The sequence below is a fragment of the Arachis ipaensis genome, chromosome B10 (assembly GCF_000816755.2).
Source record: "Arachis ipaensis cultivar K30076 chromosome B10, Araip1.1, whole genome shotgun sequence".
NCBI lineage: Eukaryota > Viridiplantae > Streptophyta > Magnoliopsida > Fabales > Fabaceae > Arachis > Arachis ipaensis.
In genome coordinates this window covers 2052845-2065811 of record NC_029794.2, presented here as the reverse complement: position 1 = coordinate 2065811, position 12967 = coordinate 2052845, and the positions used below count along the sequence as shown (strand labels likewise).

The following is a 12967-nucleotide window of genomic DNA, read 5'->3' as shown; positions in this document are numbered from 1 at the left end:
TTAACTTAACATAAGATAAAATATATAGAAATAGTTACTTTTGTTAATATAAATTTATTTTAGATGGAAGGCACTCATAAAAATTCTTATTTTTCACTTTGATCTTAATGAGAAAGGCATAATGACTGGAAATAATTATAGTGAAAATAGTAGGACTGCGATTCAAAATAAGCAAGGAATATTCGGAATCTATTTCTCATGCTTGTATATTTTATTATTTTTATTGTGCAAGACAAATGTAAATAAATTATCATTTCAAATTTATCACTGTCGCTATTGTTAAGTTGTTAACTACACCAATCAAAAAGGCACATTGATAATATATTTTAACATTTTCGTTTACAATTTTATCCACACAAATTTTTTTCTTTATTTTTTTCATAGTCAAGATATCTCAGAATTCTTCTTCCCTCGACACTGGTTAGTGTCACACGACTTTCCTAGTTTACTAAGCTAGAACGAATTAGATTCGCTTCTTTCGGAAAAAAACAAAAAACATTGCGTCTCAACCATTAGCAATCTGCATCAATTACATAAAATTGAAATTCATATTCCAACCTTTTTCCTTAGCTTTTTGCCGAAAGGCCATATTCTTCATGATGTGTAGGATTTGTACTATCCTACATTCCATCATCGAGATCAACAAGTCTGTGTCACAGAATCTCATATGAAATGTATATATCAAAGTTATTTCTTCAACTTAGATTGTAATTATCCAACTGTACTCTTTTGTCCCAAGGAAGGAGAAAATATGATGGGGGTAAGCTAGTTGATTTCAGAAGGTTATCCTGTGAGTAAATAACACCATAGCCAATTAGCCGTGCTTATTCGACATGCGAAAAACCGCCACCACTTTCAGCACGCGTCCTACAAAAGAAATTGGAAAGTGAAGGCTCAGGAGCCCAAGCTTTTAAACAAAGCTATACATTGGAACTTGGAAGCATTACAAAAAATGGATTGGTAGTAAAATCATGTTAAGAGTTCAATACTTACTTGTGATCAGAAGGATTTGGCATAACCTCATAAACAATAGTTGCAACCACATCCCTTTTTAACTGTACAATAAGAAAGTAATTATTCAGGGTAATGAATGCACACAATTCAGCTAATAGCCCTGAATTTAGAAGTTAAAGTACCTGAGTGGCTTCGCCTTTAAGGCCAATATAGTGGATTTTGCTTGTATCGGCTCCAAAATTGTCAGGAAAGTGCAGCGTAATATTTCCCACACTTTGAAATTTTGAATATCTAATGAAAAGGATTGATATATTAAAATACCAAGAAAGCAAGGACACGTGCTGACAAGCTAATGTAATGGAAGTACAAAAGTGACAAGTGCAACATGATTACCTTGTCTGGTATTCCAATACTCCTTGCATATTCTCAGCCAAATCCCATTCCTTCACGAAATAAAACAGCAGTTTCATACATGTTGTGGAGTTGGATCAATCAATGAATTCCTTGAAATCCTTTTAAAGAACCTATTACCTGAATGGCTTGCATGCTTTGTGCATCTGAAAAGTCAATTCCATCCCGATTGATAAACCTAATTGAATTCAAAGTTTCAGTCGCTTAATCAAGTACTTTACAAAGAGTAGGTATTACATAGAGATGACAAGTCTATTGAATTAGGTCCAAAACTAGACTGCATTACACCTATGTAAAAGCAAGTAATAAGGAAAATGCCAAAATGCATATAGCCATCTATCTACATTTTCGTCTTTCATTTTACAACCTTTCCTCCACAAGCTAGATGTGAGCTTCAGCACACCTAGTCATTTATAACAGTACAACTAAAGGATCTTACAAGTATTTTCTAACATATTTGAATTGTTTTCTTAACATCCAACAGAGAATATAAGCAAGAAATCATACAAGTAGCAACAGATTACAGCTTTAAGCAGGCAAAAGACTCGTGACAATCAAAGTCGGTTGTTGTAAAACTAAAGTTGTGGTGGCTAATACTTATCTATGAACTTAAAACATTATTTTCAGGAATTACTACCAAATTCCACTTGCAAAGGGAAGGCACCTAAATGGAAAAGCTGCTCCAAAACCAAACAACTTACGCTCTCATTTTAGTAGGACTTGTCCCATCAGCTCCGCCTACTATGGATATGCTTTTAATTTTGACATCTGAAGTAAATCTATTTCACAAAGAATCCAAAAAGAAAAGGTTCCATAAGAACTGATAGGATTGAAAAGAAAAGTAAGTACCATTAATGCATTTAGCAGAAAGTTGAACACGGAAACATGCAGAATTTCATGGCTGGAATGCAATGGAAAACCATTACGATGAAAAGAAGTCTCTCCCCAAAAAATTAAATAAATAATCTTGGCCTTTGGCCTTCTAGCAGTCATAAACTGCCAAACAGTACATTTATCAAAATAATAAAATAGAAATGAAAATCTATATGCAATAAACTTCATGAATCTGCAGTATATATATAATAACAGTAAAATAAAAAATATAGTCAATATAGCATATTAAAACATGAGAACTGTCAGTTCAGCATTCACATAACACAAAAGGCTTCACTGTTCAGACAATAGAAACTTACGGAATGAAAACAAGTAACTCAGGATCACCCTCGTTGCTTTCCAAGTGTTCCTGTTGAAAACAAGACGGCCAAAAGGGATATATCATTATAAGTTAAAAGACCAGAATGCAGAAACAGTGAACCTCGAAACTCTCGTATCTAGCAATAGAAATAAAAGTAACATGACACAATGGAAGCGAGATGTTCATTTCATTCAATGTGAAAATAAAAAAGGAGCTAAAGTGGATTGTTGAATGTATTACCCCAGAAGAATTCAGACGCTCCTCCCAAGCTTTAAAAACTGACTTAACACTTCCTGGTCTTGCCTCATTCAAAGCAGATACCTGAAAAATGATTTTATGTTTTTAACAGAATCATTGGAAGAATCAGAGGAATTTTTTACGACTCCCAATTAATAATTGCTTTAAAAGACACACAAACCATGAGACTATATAAGCACACATAAACACACCTAAGCATGATCAAAATGAACAGCAAAACCCAGCTAGGCATTTTGTCAAGCACTAACTGTGCATTACACTTTCAATGTGATTCACTCAGTTATAGTGCATACATATACTCCAAATCCAAACCATGGGTTCAGTAAACTAAAATCCAATATCATCAACAAACTAGATTACCCCAATTGACTCAATTTGATTAAGAATAGGTTCTTGGGAGAAAAGGGGGGGGGGGTTTGTAGAGAGAAAGGACAAACCTTGGAGAGGTCGATGTGCTTGTATAGCGACCAATCGGTGGAACAATCGTGGTCTTCGCAACTGTGATCATGTAAGCACGCCATCGTTCTTCCTATTCGAGTTCAAATAAAGAAATGAATGCAGCAAATTTTGATTCTTTTCTTTTCGATTTGAGTTTAGTTCAGCTAAATTCGCGTACCCATGCGACACACAGAGCCATATCAACCTAAACGACGCCGTATTGTTTCTTTCTTCTTTTTTCCCTCCTAAGTCCTAACAACAAATGAAAACCAAATCACATGATTTTAATTATTTTTTTTATATTTTTTCTTTTTTATTTTTGGTACAATTAAAAAAGCGACTAAACAGATACGGTAGTGCATGTTAAGTCGTTAATAAAATATAATTGTATTTTATTTTGGTCATAAATACTGCCTCCTGTTTAAGTGACATTAATAATATTTAATTTAGTTAAGATTCTAATTTTATAAATTTTATTTATGGCCTAAGATAGGGTGTACATGACCCAGTCTGGCCCGAAGACCCGGTCCGGCCCCGAACACTTTAGGAGTTAATTTGGTGTGATTTCATCGGGTTTAGGATCGGGTAAGTGTCTTAAAAATAGACCCGGTCATTATTTTGGGTCAGGACCGGGCCATAACTCGAGTCACCCGAACTCGGTCTGGTGGCCCGGTCATCATACACAATTAATATTTTGTGTTATTAGTGATAGATGATGGCTATTCTTATGTGAAATTTAAATATTATAAACCTTAATATTTTGTGTTATTAGTCATTATAAGATTATAAGTTAACGTTTTATGTTTAAAATGCATAAGACTTTAGTAGATGCATAATATTGTATTATTTGTATTGATTTAAATATTTGGTGTTATTAGATAATATTAGTATTGATTATGGTTATGCTTTAATTTTAGAAAATGGTTGGTTCTTATTATATTTTTTTAAGTGAATTTTATTATGTGAATTGTGAAATAATGGTTGGAGATTAGGTGATTTTTACATGTTAATTATTGTATTCTATTTATAATTTTAAAAATAAAAATATAAAATAATTTTTTAAACTTAATAAAAAAAGCGACTAAACAGATACGGTAGTGCATGTTAAGTCGTTAATAAAATATAATTGTATTTTATTTTGGTCATAAATACTGCCTCCTATTTAAGTGACATTAATAATATTTAATTTAGTTAAGATTCTAATTTTATAAATTTTATTCATAGCCTAAGAGAATGAGAAATGTTGTTGAAAATATAATAAATAACAAAAAAGTGTAATAAAATATTTCTTGAAAACTCTCATAATTTCAATAGCATAATCCAAATAGTACATATAGTTTTTACTAATTTAAGACTTTGAAATTATTCCTAATAGGAACCATATCTAAATGTAGTTTACAATAGAAAATAGAAATCAATATGAAAAACTCCCTAGCTCCACCAGTAGTAATCACATCACGAAAAATGGTGAATTTATACTAACATTGTTCCTCTTTAATGATAAAGAAAAGTCTAAATTATAATTGATTAAAACCACGTGCCAAATGCATTTTTGGAAGTTGAAGAACTTTTATATTAGAAGATCACAGATAAATTATATTACTACAAATGTATGTATGTGTTGTTTTACCCCTTATTATATTTAGATTAATAGTAGTGGTTGTGGAGATGGCTTAGAATAAACCTTAAAAAATGGATTCAAAATTCAATACTTATTAGCTAGCATGCATAATAATTAAAGAGGAATACTAGGGGCCAGTAACTTTTGTGAGTTGTAGCCATCAAATAGTCATCAATGATGGTTTTAATGGTGTGAGATTGGTGTGAAATTTCATCCAATGGCTCACTTTTTTTTACTGGTTACATGCTGATCAGAATTTAACAAAGTTGCTGGCCCCTAGACTTTTCCATAATTAAAAGCACACCTAGCTAAGCTAGTTATATATCATTTTTTGGTAATTGACACAATTAGCTGAAAATGAATTAATAAGTATATTAGTTAAATGCGATATTGACTTGTGATCCTTTTAGTTATGCATGAGATTGCATTGCATTATTCTTCCACCAGCTTAAGCATCAATTATGCATGACAAATTATTAAAGCATTTGTATGTATAAATGTAAACTTGTCTTCAACTAATAGTAGGATTTAATTAAGAGTAGGGAGAGTAGTAACTGTAAATGCAATTTGTAAAATTGCAACGAATACAACCTAATTATTGATTAAGCAACAGTATTAATATAGTAACGACAACATTCTCTCAATCATCATTGGTTTTGCATACTCTCTAGTTACTACACCTTCAACACTCACGATCAAGATGAACAATGAAGAAGATCTCATTTCCATCAAGAACAATAAAGAAGATTCCGTCAAGAACAACAAGGAGGATTCCATCAACAACTACGATCTAACTGGTCTAAATTTAATTTTTAATAAATTTTGAGACAGCAACAATGCATTGGAAAAATATTCTCGCTTGAAAATGAATAAAGTGAAAAATATTGTGATTTTACTATATTTCTCAAAATTTGATTAAAAAAATATATCATCAAATTACAAGTTACAAAAAGATAAAAATAACGGTAAACTCCAATCAATCAATCCTGGAAAAATCTACAAGTAGAGGAATTCAAAGATAAACTCTAATGTGTATTCTACTAAAAGAAAATGGTTCTCCAAATATCTTTTTAATTTTTTTTAAAAAGTGTTCCCTGGATTTGGCGTGTTCTACTCTCTATTTATTTTTTTTTTCTCAGAGGGAATATTATCTTAGGATGCACTCATATGTAGAGCTACCAAGGAAGCATAAGTGCCACCCTCAATCTTCATCAAAGAATCATGTCTTCCCTTCTCAGCAATCACTCCATTCTTCACTACAGCAATGATATCAGCACCTTTGATTGTTGAAAGCCTATGAGCTACCACCACAGTAGTTCTGTCCACACTCACTCTATCTAGAGCCTCTTGAACCACACGCTCTGATTCAGCATCAAGTGCACTTGTTGCTTCATCGAGCAATAGTATCTTAGGCTGTTTAAGCATGGCTCTTGCAATGGCAATACGCTGCTTCTGTCCACCAGAGAGTTGTGTCCCTCTTTCACCAACAGTAGTGTCATATCCTTTCGGAAGAGAGCTTATAAAATTGTGTGCATTGGCTGCTTCTGCTGCTGCAATGATCTCTTCCTCAGTGGCACATCCTTCTTTGCCATATGCTATGTTGTCACGGATGCTTTCATTGAAGAGAATTGGCTCTTGACCAACCAAACCCATTTGTTGCCTCAACCAGCTTATTCTGAACTTAGTGATGTCCACTTCATCAAGGAGTATCTGTCCGGAATCAGGGTTGTAGAATCTTTCTAAGAGGCTGATCACTGTTGATTTTCCACTTCCACTTTCTCCAACCAATGCAACAGTCTACAAAAAAAGACATATAGTAAGATCTGTTGCTTTTTGGGGCTAACATAATTGATAATTCCCATCATCTATGAACACAAAGTACGATCATTACTATATTAAAATAACAATTTTCAAGAGGCCTTTTATAAATGTAGTACAGCCAAAAGGGCTAGTTAGTAGAATAGTAAAGTAATGATGATGATTACCTTCCCAGCAGGGATGCTTAGACATAAATCTTTGAAAATTTGGATGTCAGGCCTTGTTGGGTAACTAAAGCTGACATTTTGAAGTTCAATGGCACCAACAACATTGTCTAGTGTCATTCCCTCATTGCTGCTGGAGTCAATCATTGGTTTGCTATCAAGGATTTCAAATATTGAAGCTGCGGAATCCTTGGCCTTATTTGTGTCTGGTGCCAAGGCACTAGTCTGGGAAACGCCGATTGCTGTCATTGTGAGGCAAAAGAAAACCTGCACATGGAATCTTAAAATAAGAACCACATCAAAAGAAGAAAGTGAATCATTCAAAAGGTGTTTTGAGTGATGGTAGGTACCCTGAAAACCTCTGAAAATGTTGCTTCCCCATGCTGCACAAGAACAGATCCTATGTAGAAACAAAAGGCATTTGTGCAGTATAGAGCAACAAATGAGAAACCAAATCCTGCTCCGCTAACAAGCCCCAACCTTACACCTTGTTTTTCTGGTCCTATACACTTCTTCCTATACATATCCATCACCTTTGGTTCTGCACAAAACGATGCAACGGTTCTAATGCTACCAACAGCATCATTTGCCACTTGACTTGCCTCTTCATACATCAACTGTACCACGCAATAACAGAATCTTATCATGTTGTGTACGAAACATGGTGACATTAGTGGAAAATTAACAAAATCTGGAAAGTAGGCTAACCTTGGCATCAGCACTGAACCCTCTTAGAAATTTCATCTGAAGGAATCCTTGGATGAGAACACATGGTGACACAGCCAGGACTACAAAAGCTAGAATCCAATTAGCAGTGAAAGCTATAACTAGGCCTGCTATGATTGTGGATATGTTTTGCACAATGAGGGCCAATGTGTCACCGACAAGACTCCTCACTGTTGAAGCATCAGTAGATAGCCTTGCGCCGATTGCACCACTGAAAGTTGATTCATTTCTTTTTGTTAAATGATTAAATCAATAAAAATGAATTAAATTAACACATGATGATTAATATTTCCATGTTTTCATATTTCCTTCTTGTAAGTGAAATATTGGTATGCTGCTGCCATACCTTGCGTTTTCAGGATGATCAAACCAACTGATTTCTTGGTGCACAACCTTCTGGAATGTCAACGAGCGAATCCTTTCAATGAGTTTTCCACCAGCAATCCCAAAGAAGTAATTCTGCACTGGTATAGCCATGAGAGTGAGCAAACCCAAACCAACATACAAAAGTGACCAGAACCTAGAATCCTTCCTTAGCTGATGTGGAGGCTCAAAGAACATTTTGATGGCTGATGAAAGCAATAGGCCAAATATGGGGAATATAACTCCATGCACTGCTGCAGCGATGCCTCCAAGCAGTAACACAGGAAGTTCAGGCTTGTTCAAATAGGCCAAACGTTTCATTGAAACGCTTTTGCGCTTCTTATCACTTCGTTCACCAGTTTCAACGTCGCCATCACCTATTTCTTGTACTGAACTTTGTGAAGTTAAAGGGGCAACAATGTTATTTGAATGAGAACGCCTGCTCCCTGATGAACCTCGGCTTAATGATCTCAAATTCGATGGTTTGTGGAAGGAAGCTCTATCTAAATCTGCTTCAAAAATTCTGCTATCTTCATCCTCATTTTTTTGTCCTTCTTGTAAGCGAATAAGCTGAGAATAAGGACCCTCAGGGTCCTTGATTAACTCATCATGAGACCCTACAAAAAAGGAAACATGCAAAAAATGATAAACATAGCTTGAACATGCTGCAAGAATGAAAATTTAACATGATAATGATACAACATAACACGTTTCAAACTAGTTTTGTCTTAGGAAAAAGAAACCATGTGTATTACCTTGTTCTACGATTTTCCCCTGTTGAACCACTGCAATAGTGTCAGCATTCCTAATAGTTGTTAAACGATGTGCAACAACTACGGTAGTCCTATTTGACATGGCTTTCTCTAAGGCTTCTTGAACAACACGTTCAGATTCAGCATCCAATGCACTTGTGGCTTCATCCAAAAGCAGAATTTTAGGATTCTTCAAAATTGCCCTTGCTATGGCAATTCTTTGCTTTTGGCCACCAGAAAGTTGCGTGCCATGCTCCCCTGCCATTGTGTCAATTCCCTGAAAACATAACAATAAACTTTCATTTACCATGACCAAACATAAAAAAAAGGCAATGAAATTTGAATACTGACATACCTGCGGCAACTTGTCAATGAATTTTTTGGCATTGGCAAGTGTTATTGCTGTCATTATTTCCTCGTCAGTTGCACCTTCTTTTCCATAAGCAATGTTGTCTTTGATACTAGCTGTAAAAAGAGTAGGTTCTTGACTAACCAAACCAATTTGTTCTCTTATCCATCTAAGTTGGAAATCCTTTAAGTTGACCCCATCTATGAGTACTTCTCCAGCATCAGGATCATAGAATCTTTCCAATAAGCTTATCACAGTTGATTTGCCACTGCCACTTTGACCAACCAAAGCAGCAGTTGTGCCATTTGGAACACATAATGAGAATCCAGCAAAGATCTGCACATCTGGCCTAGCAGGATATCTGAAGTAAACATCTTTGAGTTCAATATCTCCCTTAATGTCTTCCAAGACAACACCGTTTGTGTCATATGCATCAATTTTTGGTTTCCTTTCTATTGTCTCAAACATCTTAAATGCTGCTGCTCTGCCTGCTGCAAATGCATTTACGCAAGGAGATGTCTGACCAAGTGACCTGTAAATGTAATAGAAGTTAATCTACCCGCACACATGAGACACATTAATTTGCTAAATTATCTTTTTTTTTTCAATCTAACAATTATTGTTAGACAGAGGAATCGGAGTAACAAATAAAATTAATGCCCAAACAATCTTATGCCAGTGCTAGTAATTTAATTCAATTGCAGTTATCAACTTACATTCCACCGGTCATAAGAGCAATGATTACATTGATTACTGTTCCACCATTGTATCCCCTCTCGATGATGAGCTTGGAACCATACCACATGGCAAGCCCATAGGTGCTGAAGATAATGAACAGAAGTGCTCCAAGTCCTATACCTGATGCCATTCCTTGTTGAACCATTGTAGTATATGCGACTTTTAACTTAATATTGTACTTTTCTATTGCTTTCTTCTCCCCAGTAAAAGATGCAACCTGCTCAGATATAAGTCAATTAAAATCTAAAACAAACTAATTTAATGTTCCTATATAGGGTGTTCCATGTTTTTCAGTGTCTTACAGTTCTAATGGCTCCAACTGTTTGTTCAACAACATTCCCTGCTTCTGCATACGCAATCTGTCCTCGGCTAGCCATTTTAGCCATCATCATGGCCATAGTTCCACCAGCAACCACCACACATGGTATACATGCAAGAAGAACTACAGCGAGCCTCCATCCTTTTATGAAGGCAATCACAAAGCCACCAACAAAGGTTGAACCAAGTTGAATAAACTTCCCAACCTGTCATCATCAAGTTCAATTTCTAAGATCATGATAGCCTATAAAGAACAAATAATGATACGAGATGCAGATACGATACAAATACCGAAGCTGTGATATAACAAATATAGAGATGATAAGATATGATACACCATTAGTAAAATAAATGACATAAAATACAAATTCTTGAGTGAAAGAAAGAATAATACCCTCATTATTAAAGATAAATATCAGTTAAGGTATAAACACAATAAAATATACTTATTTGGCTGATTAATTGTTAAAGCTTTTTTACTTATTTAGATACAACCAACGTATCTTAGAGTATTTATGAAGGTACAACAAAGAAGGGAATCATGTTGGTGTGTTCATTATTACCTTTTCTCCCATGGCATCTTGAATGAGAATAGTGTCGCCAGACATTCTACCAATGACCTCTCCGGTTGTTGTTTCAGTGTCAAAGAAGGCAATGTCTTGCTTCAATATAGTTTTCAAGTACAAACCACGGATCCTAGCTGCTTGTCTTTCTCCTGTCACCATCCAACAAGATACCTCTGCAACATTTTTGTTCTCTCACAAAGTTAATCTCATATATCAGAATGCTTACATAATCATATTCAAATTAAAGAAGCATGGAAGAGAAGATTATTGTTATCTTACGAAGAAACGATGTAATTCCAGACCAAATAGCCAGGTAAACAAACAGTATTGCAACCTGCAACAACACATTCAATGATATTATATAAATAAATGCAATGCATGGTACGTTATTAATACACCAATCAAATTTGATGCACCATGAAAATGCTTATACGATATTCTCCTCCATTCTAAACCCTTTAGATTTTCTTCTTACTCTACAAAACTTAATTCATCAGTACACATAAGGCTTCTCTTTATGTTTTCATATTAAATTAAGAACAGGTGATATGTTTGCTGATTTTGTTTCTATTAACTACGCGCAAGAATCAAAACTAACGCAAGGAACACAGGAACCCTATCGCACCAAAACTTGAAGTAATGCAAAAGACCAACAAAAAAATCGTTTGTGAATGATGAAACTTCAAAGTTGAAACCCCACTCTTCCTTTTTTTTTGTCTTTTCCTTTCTCTTTTCCTTTTCCAAATTCCAAACATCCCATCTCATTATAGTTTTCTCACAAGCCAAACGCTCTTAGTTAACGACCACACACACTCCCGATTCCCGAGAGAATTCATTACACCTCTTCATTACTCGCAGCAATGGCAGCAACCTCCACGGAATCCACCGCCGGTGCTCTGCCGGAGCTAACCAACCGAACTACATTTCTAGGTCTGAAGCTGTACGTGTTAGTGCTGGTTTTCTTGGCGATCGTGGTGGCATTGTTGATCGTGATTTATGTATGCTTCGGCGTAGCAGCAGAAGCTCGAAGAAGGGGAAATTGCGAGTGAAGCACAGCTCAGGCGCGATTCCACTGGTTTCAAAGGAGATTGTGGAGGTTAATGCATTGAATCTCGCGGATCATCTCAAAATGGAAGAAGAGAAGAAGAAGAAGAAGAAGACACGGTCGTTGATGTTGATTCTAATCGGAAGCAAAAACAGAAGCAGCAGAAGAAAGAGAACAAAAAAAAAATGAAGATACCTAATAACGAGCTGAGGAAGGAGCGAAGCATATATGAAGAGAGAAAAAGCGTACCTTTGAAACTTCCTTGACGATATGAGATGGATCACCGGAACCGAAAGTGTTGATAAGCTTGCCGAAGATAAGAGTCATTAGAGGCTGAGACATGCCATTGCCGATTGCAGAGAGTGTTCCAACAATCATCAATATAACGTCGAGGCGATCCGCGAAAGAGAAAAGCTTGTAGAATGGAACCTTCTGGTTCGCTTTGTTCTTCTTCCGTCTTCGTCCTCCATCGCCGTTCGGTGTTGCAGAAGAAGACGATGCTTCTTCAGTTTTCATGGTTGCTATGCCAAATAAGAAACAACAAATTATGGGAGAATAATATGAGGGACGTAACGTAGTAACAAAAAATATATATTAGTCACTTAGAGAAAAAGATAATTAATGATGATAGTGATGCGTACTAGTTAATTAGGGTTTAACCTTTAAATTTTAAATATTCGAAAGATTTTAATGATGATAGTGATTTTTTTAAAAAAATTTTAAAAATATAAATTATACTTCTTAAAAATATATTTTTTGAATTTTTAATATTTTTATTTTTATAATTAAAATTTTATTAAACACACTAAAAATTAAAAAAAAATTTATTTTTTTCCTAACTTTAATACTCCCAAACATGATGAATTGATGATCGTAATTAAAGGAGTCAAATGGATGGGAATGTTGCAAGGCACATAATCCTTGCTTTTGTTTAACGCTGTTTTATAGAGAGTAGTGTGGGGAACAAACAAGTTTGAGATTATTTGAAAAATAGAAATTAAATATATTAAAATTAAAATTTGAATAATCATTATATCATTATTTTCCTAGCTTATCGGTACATGCCGTATCTTCAAGAGTCGGATTTTGTTAGTGCATGCTGTCATATACATTTTTGATTTCTTTACTTTGTGATTAAGCTTCTAGAACTTATTATCTTTTTTTGTCGGGTTCTAGAATGTTACTTTATGGCAAGTGTTAACAAATGATTAAGATGGATTCGAAAAATAAAATAGATATATTTTTATTATG

General features: G+C 34.8%; 2 protein-coding genes across 3 annotated transcripts; both read right to left on the bottom strand.

Moving 5' to 3' along the window:
• LOC107623880 (PITH domain-containing protein 1) lies at positions 484–3477 on the bottom strand. Of its 2 annotated transcripts, XM_016326275.2 has the most exons (9): positions 3256–3470; positions 2801–2881; positions 2559–2608; positions 2067–2144; positions 1486–1543; positions 1348–1397; positions 1137–1245; positions 994–1055; positions 484–867 (listed from the first exon to the last, which is right to left on the bottom strand). In XM_016326275.2, the coding sequence occupies exons 1-9, from the start codon at positions 3337–3339 to the stop codon at positions 825–827; spliced, it is 615 nt and encodes a 204-aa protein (XP_016181761.1). In that variant the 5' UTR covers positions 3340–3470; the 3' UTR covers positions 484–824. The 2 variants fall into 2 exon arrangements, with proteins under 2 accessions (XP_016181761.1, XP_020969075.1); XM_021113416.1 differs by lacking the exon at positions 2067–2144 and having other exon boundaries at positions 3256–3477.
• LOC107619909 (ABC transporter B family member 9-like) lies at positions 5755–12267 on the bottom strand. Its single transcript, XM_016322143.2, has 12 exons — positions 11966–12267; positions 10951–11005; positions 10669–10844; positions 10090–10311; positions 9766–10004; positions 9056–9581; positions 8704–8977; positions 7932–8565; positions 7568–7796; positions 7210–7476; positions 6863–7126; positions 5755–6674 (listed from the first exon to the last, which is right to left on the bottom strand). The coding sequence occupies exons 1-12, from the start codon at positions 12230–12232 to the stop codon at positions 6030–6032; spliced, it is 3798 nt and encodes a 1265-aa protein (XP_016177629.1). The 5' UTR covers positions 12233–12267; the 3' UTR covers positions 5755–6029.